At 36.4% G+C, this 23,661-nt stretch overlaps 1 protein-coding gene across 2 annotated transcripts in view; it reads right to left on the reverse strand.

The window, feature by feature from the left end:
* Nucleotides 1-487: 487 nt before the first annotated feature.
* The window catches only part of LOC148673484 (ephrin-A5), a 110,720-nt gene continuing 87,546 nt past the window's right edge, over nt 488-23,661 (reverse strand). The window contains exons 2-5 of one of the 2 annotated variants that reach the window (XM_088630002.1): nt 20,061-20,353; nt 6,210-6,275; nt 5,791-5,871; nt 488-4,435 (exon numbers count right to left, since the gene is read on the reverse strand). In XM_088630002.1, coding sequence (XP_088486128.1) covers nt 4,311-4,435; nt 5,791-5,871; nt 6,210-6,275; nt 20,061-20,353 — 565 coding nt within the window. In that variant the 3' untranslated portion in view covers nt 488-4,310. The remainder of the gene's footprint in view (nt 4,436-5,790; nt 5,872-6,209; nt 6,276-20,060; nt 20,354-23,661) is intronic. The other variant, XM_088630003.1, reaches the window with a different exon arrangement.

Raw genomic sequence — 23,661 nt, forward strand, 5'->3', positions numbered from 1 at the left:
ATCACAGCTAGTCATGAAAAATCAATTATTCAAAATGATGCCAAAAACATTCACTCAATATCCAAAATCCATATACTTTACTTAAAAGAAAAACAAGCATATGTATTGTGATAAATTTATTTTCATGCTCCGTATATCAAGTTGATTGAGGGTCAATGTGACCTTAGCTAATATTATCGATTACATCCATTGTGTTATATAAAAAAATATATTGAAACCAATTTTACTGCCAAAAGCACAATATCATTAAATATTTTCCAAGGGTTAAATCGCATTTGGCACCTTTCTCATGTCAGTTCACAAAGCTCCCTTGCATGTGTTGTTATTTATTCCGTCTCTCCCACATAATGAAGACAAGGGACCTCACATGAAACCATTAGGAAAATTAATGTGCAGTAACTTTAGCCACCAAGCACAAAGAATGCACACAGGGAAAGATAAATAAAAGCTGTGACACCAATTAAAATGATGACCATATCTGTGAATATATTTTTAGACTTTTTTATTTATAGTTGCTCAGACACGTGTATATACAAATACAGACCTTTAGAGTTTTTTTTTCCTTTATTTATATACTGTAAAGCAGGTCAAAACTGCACTCATATTTAAGTGCAAAAGAAACTGCAAAAGCAGGGGCAGTACAAGCACAGGACCACAATGAGCCAGACTTTCATATCCAGATGCACATACAATGAGTGACTTCAATAAGGGTGTCAAGTGTAAGCGTGGAAAGCAGAATCGTAGACTCATGGGGAACCTCCAACATGCCAGCATCTATTAAACTGTACAGACAATGGCAGCAAGTCTATTGTAGGGAGATTTGTTTCGCATCAGAGCAGCTTGAGGGCTAAGGCATGGGAAAATTTCAGTGCTGCCAAAGAGAGTCGCTGCACCCATTCACTGCTCAAGGAAAATAAAAACACACAAGAGGGTCTGAATGAAAACAGTGGACAACCAAAGCTACGTGGTAAGAATAAAAGGACCAGTGGGTTCATTTCCGAGCTTCAGAAAACTGATTGATACTTTTCTGCTAAACAGAGACAGGTTATGTACATTTCTTTAGTAGCGGAATAACGTACAGTACAGCCTTCCTTGCTTCCTTAAGATGCCTACATATAAGAGGGGGAGGGAGTGTCCACATTCAACAAAGTGTACAAAAAACTATACCGACAAACTTATATTTGTTTCTTAATCAAGTCCATGCGCATGCCACACGTGATACTGGCAAGATCCTTCGAGAGAAACTGTCCGTGGAGAAAGGGTGAGAAAAATCTGTCAGCTCGTAGACCAACAACGCGGAAATCGGAAGGCTCCGACATTAGACCCATAAACATACAGGACAAAACACTGATCGTCAAAAGTCAGCTTCAGTTCTTCAAAATTCCTTGATTAGACAATGGAAAAAGCACTTTCCAGGTGAGCCCATTTGCATCCATTTGTTCATAGTGCATTTCAGTTCACAGATGGCTACAGGACCGATGTCTCAAAACTTGTTTAGCATCAAAGATCACAAAGCAGTTTTAATGCTCCATATTATCCAGAGGTTCTACCATGTTCATTTTATAAAAGACATAAGAATCAAATTAATACTTTAATATCAAACACTATTTACAACAAGAGTTTTGCTAATAATACAGAATTTTAACAATGAACCGTCTCATTTTTTCCTTTTGTCCTTCAGAAAGGTACAAAAAACAATATACTAATAATCTAACACTACATGTTATATTATTGACTACATCAGGATACACAGTATCCATTTAACATACTGATCCTTATTTCCCTGTTTTACACATGTGATTTAAAAAAAAAGACTTGCAGAAGTGTTGTGCTACTCAGATAAGAGGCTATCACCACAGAGTTTGAAAACGCATAATGTCAATGACACATTATTAAGGTCCTTGTATAAAGAGTAAAGTTCTTTGCAATCAGGGCTTCCCATCACCCATTTGAAGTGCTGCTATATTTTTGGAATAGCATTTGTTGATATTCAAGAAAAAGAACCAGGAAAAAGACTACCAAGCACAACACCTCTGGTAAGCCGTGAAAAGGACTGGAAAAATGGGGGGAGTTAAACTTTACTGAAGAGAGGCAAGTGTCAGATGGCAGGGAACTTAAGCGCATCTTAAATATGTACCCCTTCTAAAGCGCCCGAGAGGTCCATAATGTTACATCACAACATGTTAATTTTTTAGTCCCTGACGTTCCCCTACGCTATCCCACTATAGCTTTAGACTTTGGAGAGTGAAACTTATACCTTCCCCCTGTGGAGTTCCAGAAATAGTTCTACCACCACAACACAGGACTGTATGTCCAGCATTTTGGAGCTGAATGAAGAGTTACTTTAGCCTGTAACTGCAATATGTGTTGCAGGCTACACTGCACAGTGATCCCAAGTCTATTCTTAAATGAAAACGGTATGCACCAATATCAGGAATTCATGTATATGTCTTTTTGTAAGTGAGAAAATAAACATTTCAGTCTTATTAGCTCAGCTTTTACTTTACTGTTTGCTTCTTAATACTTCATATTCAGGTTCCTGATGAATGTCACCATGTATGCTCATCAACTTTATATAATGTAACTGCATAGTACACACACATACATTAAAACAAGAATATAATTATATGAATATATAGAAATTTTCTTGGATTTGACAAAATATAGTTTAGATACAAACTGTTGTGTCCTTCTTTTAAAAAAAAGTAAATTCAAAATGGTTATTATCATGTAAAGGGATTGTTTTTGTTTAGGTTAATTTTTGCTAAAGCACTGACATAACCCTGAAATTACTTCTAAACATACTGTATACATGAGTATAAATGAATAAAACTGAACCTTCTATGATTTTGTTTTAATAAAAATGTAACTGATGTTTTTGAAGGCAAGGTTCAGAAACAAAGCAAAAACGTTATCTACTTAACATGATCCTTGAAAATATTTTTATAGTAAACATGTCCTTACTGAAGCAAAGGGTGGAGACAAACAATGCAAAGCGTTACTGTTGTATTTGATACATTTATCCTATTATGACTGCATGTATCTTGAAAAAAATCATTTAACACAAAAGAGGGATATGTGAGAAGGTTTTAGCTGAATGTTTTCTTTAAGCGGAAGATTAAATCATTAAAAGCCACTATACAGAACTGCTTACTTATGTTCCATAAAAAATAAATTCTTAATGCTGTCGTTCGTTCTCCTCAGTTAAATCCAAGCAGCAATGGGAAAAAAAAGGAATATGAACAATTTTCAGGTTTGTTTTCAGCTGCAATGTCAGAAAGTAGATTCTAGTATATAAGGTATGTCTCCCTTCACTGTTATATTTCTGTAAGCAAACAGAAATAAACAGTTTAAACAATCATGGTACGCTTGGAAAACTATCTTAAAGCTGGCACCTGTCTGCTTCAGTTTGAGCTTACAAAACAGCATTCACAAATATATTTTGAAAACTGACAATGTATAGTTAGATTCACTTCAAAAACATGCTATACTTGACCACAGTATGTATGTATGTAGATGTCTTGCATGATCATGTTTTTTTTTTCCTCTCTCAAGACTTATTTCATTTTCCTTGCTTCACCAAATTAAACCCTCTACTTGTGTATCACATTCCGGTACCTTTCTTTGATTTAAAAGTTTCATAAATTCCACTTTTTCATTATACCCTATGCTTTATAAAAAAAGCCCATATTGATAACAAGAAACATATTTATACTCTCCAGCAGAGGACACTTCTCAAAAGCTTTATGCATTTCCTCATCTCCCTGAGGAAACAGTCTTATATCTATTCTTAATATCTCCCCTGCAGCCCCAGCTTGGTGCCACAATGCTTGCCTTTGCATTCTACAATATAGAGTGAGGAAGGTATAAATGTTGCAGAGAAATTAAGGCCCTCTTGGCAGCACACCCATTTCTCCTCCACCCCACTAGCTGTGCCTGCCACTGTTCTTTCTCACCGCTGTCCAGCCACCTGAATGAGTTAATGTGGGATTGAGTCGTATAGTGTGTGGCAAGTGGCAGAGGTCAGGGTGGGGAGAGTGGGTGATACACGAATGGCAGAAGTGTAAGGAGCCTACATATACAGGAAAATAAGAATCACTAAGTGTCAAAACAGGATTTGGCATCTTAGTTGAAAGTTTTGGGGAAACTGGCTCTCTCTCTTGGATATCAACTCTTTATCATGGATTGAAAAAGACCACTTTAATATCTGCAAAAGAGTGTCCCTTGAAAAGGTCCCCTTCATCGATTGGACAATACAGGGGAGATCTCTGCTGTTCCTGGACTCCCTTTGCATCAGAGGGAACTAGGCGCTATAACGCCAAGAGTGCCGCTAGAAAAAAAAGTACAGATGCCAAGAGTAGATTTGTTATTCTGGTCTTTTCTGCTGCGTTGCTGTCACTCCGAGATGGTTCCGCCGACTCATGTACAGTGTCATCTGGATGGACAGAGAAAAACAGACATAACGTCACACAAGAGCCGAGGAAACTGTACAAGTCACACCTATATTAAGCAGTGGTGCTTGTGTGCACACAACGCTACAAGTAAGAATTTAAGAAAGATTTATCGTTTTAGGCTAATCCAGAGCTGTTTTGTAAAAACACATGCTTTTATTCTGCAAAGGCTTCAGAAAAAGATACTCGTTATATGCAGCGGAATTTGTGACCCTTGTCTTTTTTAAATGAGGAGTTGAATGGAAAAGCCACTACTAATCGCCAATTCAGTGATATTTTAAGAGATATGAAAAACTTGGAATCGCCTGATAGTGAAGTAAGTTCTAATTTGCATTATTAGCAGTAACTGTGAAGCACTTGCAGAATGCATAAACCTCGGTGCCATGCACTTTGGCGGAAGGCTCAGGAAAACAGACAAGTGTGAAAATACAAAGAGACACATAAATATGCTCCAAAGATAAAGCAGCTAGTTCATTCACCAGGGAAGTGCAGGAAGGCATGCAACAGAGAACTGCCAAGCCAAAAGGATCTATTTTAGCAATCTGATGCCTCTTGCCCTTACACTAGTGAATCACAGCACTTAACTGACTTTACCAAGATGCAGAGTTACAAAGTGCACGGAAGCTGAATGACTGCAAGCATGGTTTTTCATTGCCTAAGTGTACCTGTGTCTACCTTTTCAACTCTTTTTTTAGTTTTCAGGACAGTAGACAAGATTAAGTATAGAAAGGTACCCTCTCTCTCTCTATATATATATTTCTATAAGAATAAGAAATAATTTTGTTGTCTTATTGTAAGCACGATGTGTAACAAAATCTGCAAGTTTTAAGATGTACTAGTTGGAACCTGATGTACATGAACCTCTTGGAACCTGATGTACACTTTTTTCTTCTTGCTAGCAGATCAAAAACCAAAGAGGAATGCAAACAGTATAATATTTCTTTGCATGCAGAAATTTGGTTGTGTAGCAATAAGGGATTATGGCCTTTCGTTAAAAGCAAGTTTTCAGGATAAAGACTGGGAGATAAAAACTACTACTGTTCATGCTCTAGTAAGAAAGAGGAGTATTTCATACATTTGGCTTAGGTTTTCATGCATTTGATTCCTTATGGGGTTAAAAATGTCCATTTTGCCGTGCAAATGTCAAGTTCTAGGCTTTCACCCGGAAAGAAAATGACACCTATCACTACAACCACCTGACAGCAGGACAAGCTTTCTAACATGCTGTACATGCCAAGAGGGGAAGGAGCAGCCCTGTAGAACTGGATGGAGGGACAGAGGGAAAGATAGACAGTGGGATAGAGGCATTTGTTAAAAAAGATTTTCTAAGCATACTAACCTGCTGGTTCTAATGAATTTTCTACTTTGTCGTTAACATCGAAAACACGATCATGAACGCCTATAGTTTTCATACAGCTGTCTATAACAAAAATAGAGATAACAGCCAAATATGTTAGTCACAGTCGTGATCCCCCCACATTTTGCTCAGTGCTCATTATGACACTGCATGAGATGCATTTTTTACAATGAAACAACAAGTTAGCAACTGCCATACAGTACCATTAATAAAGCTTTCATGAAGAATGACAAGAAGAAATATGAAACCAACTCACAGAATGTTGCATACAGAAAAGATACCACACAAGATTAAACAGTATGTAAGATAAAGCCAAAGTTGTATTTCCATATAGCAAACAGTTCTGTAAAGCATATGCTCTGCAAAAAAAACCCTGTGAAGAATTAAAATATGTGACTTACTTGTTGGTCGCACAAACACCTTCAGTTTCAGACAGGTTCTTCTTCCATTCTCTGCTATTGTGGATGCTGCAAAATATAAAAATAAGAAGATTTCATGTTTTGTGCTGTTTTAAATTCAGCGCTTGGCAATGAACTACATGGCCTTAAAAACAGCTATAAAAGGCCCTATGCATATTTTGCACACTTTAATTTCACATCAAACTTTATTCTTCTATAAAGCAATGCAATTTCTGTTAAAAATCAATTCCACAGGCTTCATCTTTAAGAGAAAATTTGATATTTTTCCTCTCACTCTCTGTTGGTGTAGCCAACTGTTTGTTCCTTCCTGCCGAGCACAGTGTAGTAGGTCAGACTGATAGCTTGTCTGGGATTTCACCTCAGGCTCTTCAGAAATGCATAACAGGGGCAAATAGATGCTGCTTCTCCACTGGAAAACAACTCAATATTTCAGCAGAGCTGGGTGTTCTCTTATTAAACTGACAAACCAGTTAAGTGCAACCAGTAGCTGGTCTCTGTTGTAAACTCACTCTAAATCACAGTCTGAAAGCCTCCCAGTGTTGACACGCACTGAAACTGGTGTGCTCTGTTGGGGGATATTGCTTATGGTTTGTGGTTACAGTCAGGAAATTGCCTCTTTCCTGTGGACCCTACAGGCAGTGAGTTATGAACGTCTGTAAGCAAAAAGCACACACCATGTCCTATGACTTTCTTAGTGATAGCAACAACTTTTCACAAGTTATGTTCCTCAGCAGTTACACTCAGTGAAGTTTTAAATTAGACGGGCACTAGTTTATGGATTTCAATTAAGCTCTACAGCAAAGAGGTTAAAAATAAACTTGTGGTCTGTTATGAAATAATGTGTTATGGAAAACAGTTTCTAATTTAGCTTTGTAAGATTAGACATCTTCTTCACTCTTTACTGCTACTCCCACTAACAAAATTGCTTCAAGACGTGTGCCCCACCACTTAGATCAATAGCGGAGTGTGAAGTCAGAGTCTGAACAAAAAAAAAAATCTTTAATTATGGTACTTCACATTATTTTCACATTTGGGTGAAAATAATAAATAAGCAAGGGTTTAAATATTTCAGAAACATGAACTGAATATATAGAAGGTGACTACATCCACAAAAAAAACAGTAGAGTGATAAGTTAGAGGACCAGAACGTTGAGTTACACATTATTAAAAACTACTTAAGAATGTTAAACGTAACCTGATGACTAGAATATCAGAAGATACAGTCAAACCTCAATAATATGACAGTGCAAAGAGTCTTCACTGTTATTTTCAGATTTAACCTGAATGGTCAAACCATAACACCCCCTCCCCTACCCCCCAGGTAAAACCCAGAGGATTCTGTATAAGCAGAGGAGTTAGGGTAGTGGATGATAGAGGTAATGACATATCAGAGCGGGGAATGCAGAGAAAAAGCAGCCTAGCACCTGTATTTATATCGCAAGATACCGTGATTGATGGGAATTTGAGACTTTCCAGCTCCCAAACTTTCATTACGAATGTCCGTAAAGACCTTTTTTGGCTTTAACCTGAATTGTTTGATGAATGACTACCTGGACAACCAAGAAATCAAAACCTCAAAAGTAAATATCATGAAAGCAACGAAATACTAAGGACAGAGAAAGATATGAGGATCAACAGATTCTTGTAGTTCCAGTTCTACAATTGCAGTAAAGACAGAACATTTACAGAAATTTCTGACCTAGAAATCTTAAATGTGTAAAAACCTGGATGATGGTAATGCCAATTAAGGGAGCATTTGGTTCAAATGAAGTCATCAAGAGTCTAGGAAGGAATGAAAACCAGAAGAACAGGAATCTCAGGTGAGGACTGAAGTAGAAATCAATTTAAAGAGATAGAAGATAGCACCTTTCCCAGACTGATCTGTTTTACTCTTTTTAAGATAAAAGAACGTCTTTACTTAGAATGGAGAGATCAGACATGCAGGGATGAGATAAAGGCAGATGATGGAACTGTGGTGAGACAGAAGCCCCAGTTTTGAGGGGCAGAAAGATGGATGTAGCAGAAGTAGCTGGGTAAACACTAAGTTAAAAGCACAGGGAACTAGGTGCCTGTCACATCCAGAGCCGGTTGGACACCTGGCAAAGCAGGGTTTGCAAACTGTGTGTCCATAGCAACAGGGGGCAGGAGTGGGGCAACAGTGGGGGGCATAAAAGAAAGAGGGTTGGAATTGCTCTCCATCAGTATGGACTTCAGCTGGGGGAATGTGGAAGAGAAGAAAGGGGACTTACAACCAGAGCCCTGGGGTATACATCTGTAACAGGGTTCAGAACTGGGACCGAAAGACCAGAAATATCAGGATCCCGGAACAAAGAAACTGGGGCCTAGAGGCTTGAGATGTAGGTTTATTGACCTCAAATCTGAAATACTGTTAACAGTGCTTGGGCACCAGGGAGGATATAAAATTTGAGTGAGAGAATGGGCAAGATTAGGAAAGGACAAAGAGAGTTCTAGGCAGATGGGATGCACATATTTTTTAAACTGATGAGATGGAGAGCTGGAGAGGAGCTGAAGTGCACCAGTAGAATAGAGAGCCTGAGGTGGTCTTACAGGTAAAGATGGAGATCATATTCCAGGGCTGTTTATCTGGCAGGGTTTCCTGTGTTGCCTTTTGATTACCTAGCAGAGCAGGTATAGAGAAAAACAGAAGAGAAGCAATACCATCCTTTAGTGAGACACAGTCCAATCCTTCATATTAGGAACAACTGATTTTTAGGCTGATACAACCCAGGTGATTTGGCAAAATAAAGAACTGCTTGAGTTGGAAAGAAAGACGGCTTTGTTTTCTGCACTTGGAGGTGGCCGTTTCATTGAAGGATTAACATGACAGATTTTAGACAGGGATGAAAAGGAGCTGTAGGCTGAAGCATCTGTTCATGAGCTCCAGGACTTGTAAATGTGTTGTTTTTACAAAGGAATTTGTCATCTCCTTCACTGACTAGGAGATCCCCTTGAAAAGATTGGAGTCCAACAGACTGAGTTAGCTCCTTGATTTCATAAAGGTATCAGCTAAGGTGTGAGATTTAGCATTTTTTTAAAAAGTCCAAGAACTGCTAGACTGAGATAATATTTGTTTGAAACTTGCAGCATAGTAAGAATGAGATGCAAAATAACAGGGCCTCCTGAGTGACTCAACTTGTGGAAAAGATAGACCGTTCCACATCCTCACAACACTGTGTAAAGAAGTGACTTTTTCATTCTCTGTCCTAAATTAAGTCCCTTTTAGTTTCTGTGACCATGTGCCTTTGTTTCACGACTGATTGTGAAATAGTACCCAGGGTCAATCCAATCTATAAATTCCTTAGGAATGTATATACTTCAATCAAATCTTTCTTGTTCATTGTTCTATGCTGAAGAGATGTTGCTCCCTTAACCTGTCTGTATCCAAGAATTCCGTGACAGGTAATCATTCTTGTTGCTTTTCCTTAAATGCTTTCCAAGGTTGTAATATGGCTTTTAGTGGTATGGTGACTAAAACTAAGCACAATATTCTAAATGAGGTCTTACTAGTGCATTATGAAGCTTGAATATAACTACGCTGGATTTAAAACCTACAATTTGTGTTCTATTCCAAAACATTATATTTGCTTTTTTCTTTCCCCCATTGTACTGATGAGCAAATAGAATAATATACATAATCACCCAGTTCACTTTCCTGTGTAGCTTTCTACAGCTCAGAATCATTTATATGACGTATGTCGTGTATGTTTCCACTAAAATTGTGAGTGATTGTACACTTAACAAAGTTAAATTTAATTTGCTGCCTGCCCACTCCAGCTTTAAATATTTCTTTCTATGTATCTGCCCATTCCTGTTGTTGTCTTTCTTGCTCAAAGAAATGTAGGAAATTAAACATTCCCTTTCTAAATCCATGTTGGTCATATCTTAAAATTTCCTTTAGAAGCATTCTTGTAATTTAGCTCTATAATTTCTAAAACTTTACCTCTAAAATAAGTAAGGCTGTCAAGTCTATACAGTATTTCCAAATAGTGATCTAGAGGCTCATAAGTATACTAATAAGTTGGTAAATGGGTCTCGTCTCCAATTATGAAGTCTATTTTTTTCCTGCATTGTGCATTTTCATCATTATTTAACTTAACGTTTCTCTCATCTAGATGCTAGATTACTTACAGTCGGTCACAGAATCCAATCAAGACACACTGCATTAAGGCCCAAAATTTAAAATATGAGGAATTGATTCATTTTTTATATTTTCATTATAATGAATAAATCGCAGAGCTCAAAAACAAATTCTCACAGGCTTTATTTAGTCAGCTTAGTTGCTGCAGAGAAATGACCCCCACGGATCTTGTTAATGTGTCCTTTGGATATGATTTCTTAACATTCTGTGCAAGGATGAAAATATTACAACTGTTAAATGCACCCAGATTTGGATTAAATCCATCATTTCATCACAAACACCATGGTTGGTGGCATTTCTTAGCAAAGCACAGCTGTAGCCTTTTGTTTCTTACTGCCAGTGTTTGTCATGCAGACGATGGCCTGCAGAGCTATCCCCAGCTCATCAGTGATTTTCCAATTATAGCACCACTACTTCAGTTGTCTTTTCAAACACAAAACAGGATGAGCTCTGATGTCAAAGAAAATTCATGAACTCCATTCAAATCTGCATTTAGCAGAACAAATATGTTTAATTTTCAAAACTGCAATCCACTCAGGGCCCTATTAGTGAGCCAAACCAAATTGGCACAGGGGTTGTTCGAGACAAAATCTTAAACACCAACTTCAAAGTCACTTAAAAGGGAAAATCATCACTATAAATGTTGTGGAATATTTCACATGGTGAATCAATGTTTTCTTCAAAACAAATGCTTTCTAATTATCATAGTCTGACAAAGTAGCTTATCATGGCAAGTAACAGAAGCTGAGGCCAGGTTTTTAGGAAGGATAATCGTGTTCCTGTAAATGAACAAAATCCAAGGCTTTTCCTCCAGCATCAGACCCTTAATTCATAATTACTGCTCTAGAAGTACTGAAAATGCTTGTAAGTGACGAAATGCAATCCAGCTGAATTTTCTGCCAATACCATGTAAGAAAAAATCAATATGTACACATGCATGTGTGCATAATGGTGTACATATTTAGCACGTTCAGTACATTTAATGTATATTAAAAGGTATTATAATAAAAGGTGTAGGTATATTTAAGGCACTTAAGAAATGGTAACTGTGTAATAAGAGTTCAAACACCAAGTTCGGTGGGTTATTTTTTCAAAGCTGCCTTCATTTTAAATAATGCCAGTAAATGAGCTGTGAAAATCTGGATTACTGAAAAAAACTGTTCAAGACATAACAAGCAATAAATCAAAAAATATGATTCAAATACTGGGGGGCAGCTAGGATTCTTGTTAGGAGCAGTCTCAGTGCTTGTTAGACACCCCCTGGAATGCAGCGGTATATATAAGTTCTCCTCAGTCTGTTTGCATTTTGTGAGTCTGCATTCAGTGCTCATTCCTCTCTTCAACACAATAAAATATAACTTTATACATTTGGTTTCTGACAGCTGTGTTTTAAATTTAAACATTCTGGTTGGTTTAGACCTGTGAGCTCTGACAAATTTAGAACACAATTTGGTTGTTCTTAAAAAAATGTAGGTCTACATAACATGTACATAAGAAGCATTCAAATTTAGAACTTCCTGTACAGTTTTCCATTATGTTGGCCACAGGCAGCATTTCTCAATTTGTCCTAATCGTAAAGGATAGCCTGTTAGTTATAAAAGAAACAGACCCTCTAGCCGCTCCCCTTTACACACACTAAATGTAGATTGTAATGCTATCCTGGCTGTCAGAAGTATATGTAAATGAATCAGGTAAAAGAAGGAAAACCATTAATATTCCACTCACAGTTCATTCTGCAAAAAAGCACCCGATTAACATGAATTGCATGGTTGAATTCTGCAACAAATTAATGAGTATTAAACTGATTCATCCTTAAATTTCAGTAAGGCAAGTGCAGGTGCATTATTGGTGGTTTAAGACTGTAAAGAAAATTTAATTGATTAATTTTAAAATGTAACAAATACACCCAGATAAAATGTGTTTAGAGAATATGTCATTTTAGAAATGAATAGTGGATTACTGTGCCACCCCACTTATGCTTGGGTGTTTTCCTTCCATGATCCTCATTCTTTACATGCATAGGCATTCTGTCCTAAATTCGGCTGGAAATATTTTAACTAACCTTTTCTGGGCTGAGCTGTCCTACAGAAAGCATGTTTATTTTTATTACTTTGGACCAGAAGCATTTCATTGGCCTTGTCTTTAGTAATGTCAATGCCTGGTATCCCAGTGTCTATTGACTACAGGATTAGGTGATTCATTCTATAAAGTAACTGACCCTTCAAAGGGCAAAAACATACAGAAGCTGTCTGAGAAACTGAGAGATGTGTTATTTGACCATGGATTGTCCCTAGACATTAAACAGAATGAGCTTTAAATAAATTCTAAAATGCTTGCTATGAAACAGCTAAACAAAAGATTTCAATACAAAAGAAACTCTTTTTTTTGTAGGCTATATTTTATGTTATATTATATATTTTTGTCCTAACATTTGACCTTTCTTTCTTTCAAAAAAAGTCATTTTGTTTCTTAAAACTGCAGGAGCTGCAGTCAGTATAATATACATCCATTCATAGGGCATTATTTCTGCAACTGAATTAAAACTAGAGAATTACCCAATCATTGGGATGTGATTGTGTGTGGACTTTTTCTAGTCACATTTAAACCAATAGAAATAGAAACGTTTAAAAAAAACCCAGCAAAAATATTGCTGTTTAATTTTTGTATATAAGTAGATTTTCTGTAATGTATTACCAGGACAAAAACCATGACATTCTGCATAGAGGATAAAACAATCCTTGAAGTAACTACAAAAGCTAAGACTAACAGAAAAACAGAAAGCAGAGTATATAATAGAGTATATATAGAGTAATAATCAAGTATTTAAATGTATTTATTAAAAGTATATATATATGAAAACATTTTTTATTACTTCTGGTATGAATCTTGATACCAGTTCAATAGTTTCTACAACTGGGGTTGTTTGTATGGAACTTTAAAACATTTTTGTGAAATAATTTTAAATGTTTTTCACTGACCATTTTTTCCCACATTAGAATGTTGGTACTAATCACAGGTGCTGACACCTTTCCAGTGTTACATTTCTAACTTTATCTTCATGCTAATCTATCTTTGACGATATGTTCAGCTCTGGAATCTTTTGTCCAATCTAACCTCAGAAGACTTCTATGTATTCCTGCTATGCATTCTCACAGCTGGTATCAATCAAGCTATTCTTTTCTTTGATCCAGTAGTTTGTAGAACAGGATGATGTTAAATTAAATTGCTTAAATGCTTTGTATACTTTAAGTTTGTGAACCCTTAATAATGTTCCCCAAGCATATGTACTTTGATTCTTTTAATTACCTCTGTCTCATTCAGCAAGCCTGTCTGGTTTGGAACAAATTCTGAAGCTGATTTGAAACAGAACTGGGCTAAGTCGCACAGAACCTGATACCAGCAGCACATTCTTTTTTTTCTTCCAAGACAAAATCCTGACATCAAATAACCTTTGTCAGGAGACGGGAAATGGCCTTGAAGGAGATCATTAAGCAGATGCTGTACACCCATGAAAAGTCAAGGGATGCAAGCTCTGTGGCAGATAAACTGCCTCTTGCTGTCTGCTCCCTGCCTTCTTTTCCCTCCAGTGTGAAATATGAACTGGCCAACAAATGGCCAGTGTATTCCTTCAGCACAGTGGGGGACAGGGGACACAGCTGTGTGAAGGGCTGTAAAAACCCAAGTCTCCACCATGAATTCATTATGCATACATCACAATGGAAGCTTGCATAAGAAAACACTGTAGTCTGTTTGTGTGATGTGCTAGGTTCAGTACAAAAAGAAGTAATGAATGGAAGTAGGAAAGGAATCTGCTGGGAATGTGCTTAAAGATGCTTTTTTGTAACATAAAATAAGAAACTGGTCCTTCACTTGAGAAACACCTTCATATGGCTTTTTCCCCCTTTAAATTGCAAATTAAACTTTGCAAGTGTCACTTCCTAGCAGGACATTACAGTACGAAATCAATTTATTAGTGGTACTAAATATATACTCTATACAGACAAAACAGACATCGAAAAACTGAAACATAAGCAGAGCTGTAATGGAATGTAATATAATGTAATGTTGATGGTCAAAAGTGAGAGCAAATAATCTGAACATTTTTCTGTCAACGGGCATCATATTTCATGCTTCACTTTTTCTGGACTGGACAAGAAGCTATATTTATTTTTACACTACTTACGAGTTTAGGGATTCTCATGCCTGCCATTAGTAGATATTACATGAGTTTGTCTCAAGCAGTCAATACAGGTCCCTAGGGAGACATTCAACCTAACATTTTTGTAGCATACTGTCTTGGACAAGAGCCCAAGATGAGAGCTATTTAATTTAATGGTGGCACACAGGTAGGGAAATACAATGACTTAAGTAAAGGGGGACAGACCTACTGTTACCCAGTATTATATGCCTCTTGGACATATTTAAACAAAATAAAAGCTGACATATTTTGACTACTAACCACATTTGTTAATAATTAGCTTATTTGTATAAAACAGCAGATCTAATAATATACAGCATTATTACACCCATTCCTTTTCATTATTTATAATTTACTTTCTATGTAAGATAATGATTTGGTGGAATAAATTCACAGAAATGCAATGGCCCTGATTTATACAGATAAGTTAAGCGATCTATTGTGTAAGCGTAAATCTAGCCAGTAAATGCATTCTCGGTTTTAAGCCAAGCTTATCCCAGACAGAATAGTAAGTATGGACTTCCAGTTCTCATTCAAGATTACCACAATTCCATTTCACAGAAAATAAGACTTTTTTTCATAAAAGCCCTCCCGATATTGGATTTCCAGCATGTTTGATTAAAATCAGGCCTCAGATTCCTCATATTAGGAAAATATGCTGCCTTAAGCATTTCAGAATCTAAAAGTTCACTTAAGCCTTCTAATGCATATTGCTCTTCGACCCAGAGGCCTTCACCCTAACCTTTCTCACCCCCTTTTTTAACAATTCCTGTCAGCTCCAAACACACTCTTTACCATTATTCATAGACAGCTAATACAGTATTCTAGTGAATTGCTTGCAGATGTGCAGAATATTAAATGGCTTCCCGCATTTTCCTGGGGGCAGTAAATTTTGCATTTGCACAGAAAAGAAAAAAAAATGTTGGCTAGATAAGAAATCATGCTGCATGCACTGCCTCGTCAGCTAGATGGACAATTTGCCTTTTTCAAGCTGAAAGCCTGGGCTGCCAAAAAATGAAGAAATATGGTCTCAATTTGATTTTATCCTGTGCTCCCTTTTGTTGATTAACCTGTATCTGTTGTTCAAATGAATTACACCAGGCTCCTGCTTCTTCCACGTAATTCTATCAAAAAGACAACAAATCAGCCTTACACTGACACCCTGCATTGAACTGGAACACATCACCAAGCTATATTTTCTTGAAAAGAATAGTTAGTGTGCTTAATCTTTATCTAAAGGCTGTAATAAAGGTTTTGCTGTCAGTAGTGGGTATACAAAGTTAAGAGAGCCAAAGGTATTCTTAATCACCCTTCCCCTTTATACATAATCTTTTCCCCCCAGACTTACATAAATGCTACTTGAAAACTAATAAGATGATTAGGTTAGTCTTAACAAGACCTGTTGAAAGTTCCTCACCGGGTTTCATCCACAGCAATACTTTTTCGGAATTTCTGAATACAATCTAATACAGAACAACCAATATAAATCTCTTCATAATTTGAGACTTACCAAATTCTGTTTATATATTCTTTATCTGAGCCAAAAACCATCTTTCAGCTTACTGCCAATCTGTTTACAGTAAGTAAACAGTTTATGTATCTACATGGAAGCTGAAAATAGAGTATTTACCACATTAAAACAGAATCTGCATGAATGCTAATAAGCTGATGCAGCTCCGTTCTTGAATATGGATTCTAGATTTAAATGTAAGTATAACAGAAATACAACAATATTACATTAAAAATAAATAAGTGATTTATGCAATACTAGCAGCAGTGCCTTTCTTCTTATTCTTGTCACAGAAGCTGAATAGCTTTATGGTGTCAATACGCACATTTTTAAATTGGCTGAAGACCTGATTTGTATTTCCAATTCTGAAGGCAAGGAACTACAGCTCCAGCTACCAAACATTTTGTCATCTGGACAAATACATAACAGTTGGCAACGTGATTTTAAATTGTGGGTGCCTTGCTTTGTATTTTAGTGTGCAATGCACATTTCCTTGAACTGCAGCCCCTGAGTGATACCTTTTGCTCTTGCCACAGGATATTGATCTACAGTTGTTCTCTTTCTTTTCATGGGACTAAGTAATTAAACCCTTCTTTGTTTCTATCACTTTTTCATCACTTGTGCATAGTACCCGCTTGGAATAAGGGACAGATCATCTTTCATCTCACACTTCCATAAAACAAAGTCACTGGCAGAAACCAGTTCATAAAATAATAGTGACAGTCTGAGCATCCCATTCTTTATATGAATTTCTTATCTGAAAAATAGAAAACCAAAGAAGTTACCTTTTTCTACAAGAGAAAAAATGATGTCATTAATCTCCACAGAACCTTGGATAGTGAAGCACATAAGACCATTCCAAGTTGAACCTTTAATACCATATATTAAACATATAATTTCATCCCTGCAATATTCAAAAACTGTGGTGGGACAGTAATGCACACTATATATAATATATATATACTGTGTGTGTGCATATAGTTCCATGTCAATATGTAAAGTATTTTACAAAAAAGTTACCTTAAAGGCAACTAATGAATAATAACACTAAGGATGTACACCTTACTCTTTAATTTTGTATTATATGCACAGAGCAGATTTGTTTGGTTTATACTGTAAGATGAAATATGCAAAACTAAGACTTAATGGTATTAATTTTAAACACTCTGCTAACCGGAATATTGACTTCTGATTATGGAGAAGAAAATTAGTCTACATGCCTAACTATGAATTACTTTAATACTAAAATAAAATCATTCAATGATATCAAACCCACAAATGTTAGCTAAAAAGGTTTGCTTAACTGTGTTACAGTGCATTTATAATTCCTAGATCAACATCTCCAAACACGTAATAAATTGTATTAAGGCAACCTGCCCTAGAGTTGAAGTGTTGCTGGTGATAATCCAAGGGTTATCATCAATTAGAAACAGACACATTCTCATCTACTTAAAAAACTCTAACTGCAGTTCACAAAGTTTGTATTATTTCTGCAATACAGGACTTAATTAATACTTTTACCAAGACTAAACCCACACTGAACATATACAGTATCATCTAATATATTGGACATATTGTATACATTTGATCAACATCCTTCATAAATTAAGATGATATAAAAATAATTAAGATAAATATCTGCCATGTCACATATAAATATGTTGAGATGGTAAAGAGGAAAATACAAGAAGTTAAGGTCAGTACATTCTTCGTAAGGATATATAAAATCTCTGGCATACGAGAATTCATACACAGGTAATAATTAGTTTTCTGGAGTATTTCAAAACTATCAAAACATAAACCAATTACTCATGGAATTAGTGTTACTCATGGTCAAATAAATCTTCATATACAATGTGTTGAATATAGGGTTTCTGCATACTGAAAGGTGCATACTGCATAAGTGCATATGTATACAGACTAGGAAAAACAGACTAACCATACATTTTACAGTTTAATCCTGTACAGGGTCACAGGGGAGCTGGAGGCTATCCTGGTAAGCAACAGGCATTATGCAGGGTACACACTGGAAGGGATGCCAGTCTGTCACAGTGCACACAACAACACACACACACTCACACCAGGGCCGGTTTTCCTAGAATCCAATTAACTTAACAGTAAGTTTTTGGACTACAGGAGGAAACCCATGCAAACATAGGGAGAACATACAAACTCCAGACAGATAGCCCGCCAGGAATTGAACCCAGGACCCGAGCGCTGTGAAGTAACAATGCTAACCACTGTACCAATGTGCTGCTTAGAATAAACAAACAAAGAAGTAAATTATTAAAATGCTGATTACGAAGATTAAAATATTTGATAATAAAATGAATCTTAAAAGAATTAAGATTTATATTGCTCTCTTTTTTTCTTTTTTTGCACCTTTATATTAGGGTGACTGGTTTGTATTTAAAAAAAGTTGCAATAAAACCAGAGTACTGAGAAATTACAAAAAGCCTTTCCTTCCTTTATTAAAGATGTTCCATTTTTCAGAACAAGTGAAAGGAAAAAATTATCAGCATGATGAAGCATAGGAGACATTTAATTCTCTCGTAGATCAATAGTAACCAAGGGAAGGTCATTAAAAATTTTCTTCTTTTGGTTTACTTAGGGTTCCAATTTGACAATAAAACTGGTATCTTAAATGTATTTATTTTCTAATCTGTTGCTTTTATTCATGTCTTAACGTTTTGTACCATTTTTCTCTCCGACGACTCGCTAATGAACAAAAAACAAGTTTAAAATGTAGCTACGTGGGTTCTGAAGTCATCCAGTCCTCCAACAGCTGGGTGTGAAGCTCCCAGCAGGTTGGTTCTGAATTCTATCTGACACCAAGATTATATTTTCTCCACTACAGTTTCAGGCAGCAATATCTTAAAGGTCACCTTCCTTGTGTGCCCCATGTTACCACAAAGCAAGCTTACATTCAGCTATGGCAACACTTTGATTTCCTTCCAAAGCCCTCAGGAGATGTTTACGAACTGCTTATCAGAAGTGAGATTTCTATTGAAGGGCCTTGTGTTGAATGAAGCAGCTGCTGTCAAAGAAATAGTAGAGTTTATGCTGATCAGATCTTGGCTGAAAGGTTAATGGTGGGGTTTTCAAATCTTATTCCCCAGCTGAACAGGGTGAAATTAAACTACTAAAAAAAGTCTGAAATCCCTCACCTCTTGTCAAGTTAACCTTCATACCATACACATTAAATAATATTGCTCTGTTTTTAGTTTGACTTAATGGATGAAAGCTGAATTGTTGTTAAAGAGGATCAGTTGAGCTTTAACTTAGATTAGTGGATAATATTTTAGGTCTATAAAGTACCACTGAGAGCTTAAGTGAATAATTTCTTTATCTACGAGCTTGGATAATATTTGTGTCATATTTACCTATTCTTATACATGACAATACATTCAATTCTTATACATGAACCAAACATTACAGAGTTCTCCTCATCTGCCCTTAATATATTTTTAGAACTAAAAATCAATGAAAATTGAAGCATGCAGTTTGTACCATATTTAATATCATCCACACTCACCTTACATTATTTATTAGAACCTATCACTTCATTAATATTTAATTGTTTTAAGTTCTTAGACTGCTAAGGTTTATTAGCAAATGGAAAATACGGTTCCTGATAGTTATGTGTGATTTTCATCTTAATTCAGAAGCACTGCAAAAGTGCTTTTGATCTTCTTTACTCTCCTCCCAACCTCTTGTGACCATGACTCACTGTAAAATGTTGGTTTAGATGCAATTTATAGAGCAATTTATAGAGCAACGTGCACAAGGAAAACAATGCTGAAACATATAACAGTTAAGGATAATTCTAGAAGTGTAGTGCCACTATTATTTCCATAGACCTCTTTTTGTTTGTGTGCCTTTCCCAAAGATGTTAAACAACTAGATAACTTTCCTCTGGACTCTCTTTTTTCCCCCATCTCAGAGTAAGAAGCAAAACATACTCACAGATATAATAATATTCTCTGCCTGGTCGGAATTCAAATCCCAAAGAGAAGGGTGTGAAGAGCTGGAACTTTTCTGAAAACTTGAGTGGTCCATTGGGGGAGTGAGGGCGGTTGCACTCCCATCTCTTGAAACCTTTGGCAGTGTGATCGCACGTACTGTATCCATCGTAGTTCACCATGTAGAGAACGTAGCGCTCCGTCTTGTCTTCCGGTACTGAATCTTCATAATGAGGACAAAACACATCCAAGTAGTCATTTATGCACACGTCGATGTGGTAGTCTCCTCTGTGGAACCTGTGAGACACAAACATTTTCGTTCAATAAATCGCTGTTGTTTGATAAAATGTGTTACTTCACAGATCTGATTTTGTTGTTAACTGATACGATGGAAAACATGCATGACATCATATATCGATGAAGTATTCATCTTGTGTGTTCGCATTTCATAGCTATAAATAGTGCTTCATTTTTCCAAATTCTGTAAATGTCTTTAAATGTACATTACCCCTCTTTATACTTCAAGCGAATGCATGAAAATGTTAAATCTTTGTCATAATAACTTAAAGATTTGTTTTTTTTTAAATAGAGTAGTGGGTGTATGAATCTATAAAAGAATGCTATTTTTATTTCCAAACCATACCAGATGTTGATCACCCACAGTCTAAAGTGGTGAGAGACTGCTTAAACATGTATCTCTCTGGTGACAGAATGCTCTCTCAAATATACAGTATCTTTACATTAGCATAGTAATAAAAATGGATGAACACTCTGGTAAGGTTTTATCAGATAATTCTACTCAGAAAATTACCTTTAGGATACAGAGCATATTTATATATCTCAAGGGACACAAGATAGTTATAGACTTAGCTTTTTGAAGGGGTCATTTTCCTGAAGCAATATCATGCTGATAAATACATAAAAGTACAACCTATAACATATAAACACATTATAACACAATCCATATTTCTGAAGCCTCACATAGCCTCACATTGCTACGTAATGCACAGGAATAACCAGACAACCATCTTTGGCTATTACAATCAGAGAAAATAAAACTTGCTAACATCAGTAGTACATAAACTCATTTAAACCAAACACTTTCAACTGGAAAATGTACCCCCACTGGCTGAATTAGCAACAGTCACAGTTTTAACAGTACCTAACTAGTACTGCTTTAACAGGTTTTAACAGTGCCTAAAAGGTTATTCATCGTACATCTCAGCCCTTTTAAAAAGTAGTTTCATTCTTTTGCCAAAGTACACAGAGTCATGAGACACCCTGTATATTATGATAAAAAGGGTCCCAGCAATATTAATTATCAGTACTCTGCTTATCCTGACAGCCCTGAACAAGTGCCAGCTGAGAAAGCAGGCCTTAGACAGCAGCACAGATGTTTTTACTGACACAAGAGTTTTCAAGATGTACAGGGGAGGAGGTCCTTTGCAACACTCTCTCTGAATTATATTGTGTCTAGGACACTTCATCTTGAGAACATACAGTATATTGTACAACATTGGCCAAGTATAAGTGACCGCTTTTTTGGCTCTCCAACTAACCCTTCAGATTTATTCATACCCCCGATGAAATAGCAACAAAATAGATCATATAAAAGAATGAGAGAGATCTGATAATGCGTCTGGCTTGAAACGATACGAAAATTGTTTGGCTGGGAAGCACAAAAAAAATAGCAGTTTGAATTTACTGTCCCAATACCAGCACTGTACTGTATGTGTATTTATTGCTTACTTCACAGGAACAGTCAATTTGTTCTCTGGTTTTACTTTTCTTCTGCAAATGAGCTCAAAACGCAAACATTTAACTCAGACCCATGCTTCAGACTTGCCATACTTTAAGGCTATATATTAAAAGGCAACAGGAGAATGGGTGGAATGGTACAGAAGCTGCGTTTACATCAGGCATGTTTCCATTACCAGTTCGAACGTTGGTTTGGCACCTACACACGGAGGAGAGTTAAGAGCTGCTAATAGACCAATGCAGTGCTGACACAAAACCACAAATTGAGACTGATATGTGAGACTGTTTTCTCTGTTCTCTGCGAATGCTTCCACAAAGGGAAATCATGCTGTGGTTGTGTGCCCTCGATCCTTCCCCACCTTGTTGTACACGTATGTGCTCAGCATCTCGGTTTTCCCTCTTAGCAATATTTAGCCCTTTTACCTCAATGTGTCTCACAATTCCAAGGAGTGAATCCTCAAGTGACTTAAGAGAATGACAATAAGCAGTTGGTTATTAATAAGTGAGGTGTGAAAACAGCTGGACAGATTTTATATCTATTCGAAAACTACCAGCTATTTCAGGTCATAATAAAAGATCAATGCCAATCCCATGTAAGTTTTTCTTACAGTATTTTTTATATAGCACCTTTCATACCAAGACCTCTTAAAGCTATTATTGTAGAAGTAACAAATCAAAAGTATATAGATATAAAGGACATGTTGTAACACAGAACAAAAAACAGCTATTATTATTTAAAGTTAGGAAATGGTACCCTGACGAAATGCATCTTTAAATGAGATGTGAAGATGGAAAAGATGGGGAGGTTTCTACTGTCCCAGGAAGTGTTCTATTATTTTGGCCCATTTTGGTAAAAAAAAACCCTACTGCTAAGTGTATGGTGTCTTGTCATGGGGACACATAGCAAAGAGCAGAATGGAATGCAATAGATCAGCACATCTTTTGGGTTAGAAAGAGACTGTTGTTTAGTGCTTTGTAGGTCATGAAAAGGAATTAGGACACTGGGAGCCAATACAGGGAGGCTAGAAGAGGAGTGAAGTTCAGGTGGGACTTGGATATGCCTACAATCCTATAATTTTAAACATTTTGTTTATAGTGTGCCACAATTGGAGCATTAAAGTAATCTAATCTACAAAAAAATGCTGAACAGTTTCTCATCATATGACAAGATACATATGGTTAGAAAATGGGCAATTTTATCCAGGAAAAGAAAGACACCCTTGTAATGTTTCTGAAAAAAAAAAAAGATTTTACAGAAGAACATCAATGCTTCATCTTGGCAATCAATGACGAATCTAAATATATCCAAGTTGTGCAGTTTGAGTGGTAGTTCCAAATGCATCACCTCTGTCTTGTCACTTTTGAGCTACAACATTTTTCCAATCTATATGATGTGATAAGCAGTCTGTACGCATAATCTAAATCTGTGTCTGTCTTAGTTTTCACATTGATGTGTGCGTCATCAATGTAACAGTAAAAGTTAACACCTTTAGCAATGAATAATCTGGTCAAAAGAAGAGGTCTTTCTAACCTTTTGTGGTCTTGCATTGTCTTGATAGAAAATCGACACTTCAGGATTAGAGTGCAGGAACAAAATGACTGTTAGCTCAAGGACTTCTTCAATGTGTTGCAGTGTTGTATGCCCTCAATCTTTATCAAAAGTGCTGTTTTGAGATGCTGGTGAGACACTTCACCAGTTGTGAAGAACAATACAACAGAAAAACACTCAGCATGACATTTCAACACACCTTGTTTCCCTCATGTCAATGAAGAGCACGGTAGTAATCAAGGCCCACAAAAGACGGTTATTTTCTTTCTTGGCTAGCAACATGTTACCCCTGACAGCC

The sequence above is a fragment of the Lepisosteus platostomus genome, chromosome 4, assembly GCF_059453375.1.
Source record: "Lepisosteus platostomus isolate fLepPlt1 chromosome 4, fLepPlt1.hap1, whole genome shotgun sequence".
Classification (NCBI taxonomy): Eukaryota; Metazoa; Chordata; class Actinopteri; order Semionotiformes; family Lepisosteidae; genus Lepisosteus; species Lepisosteus platostomus.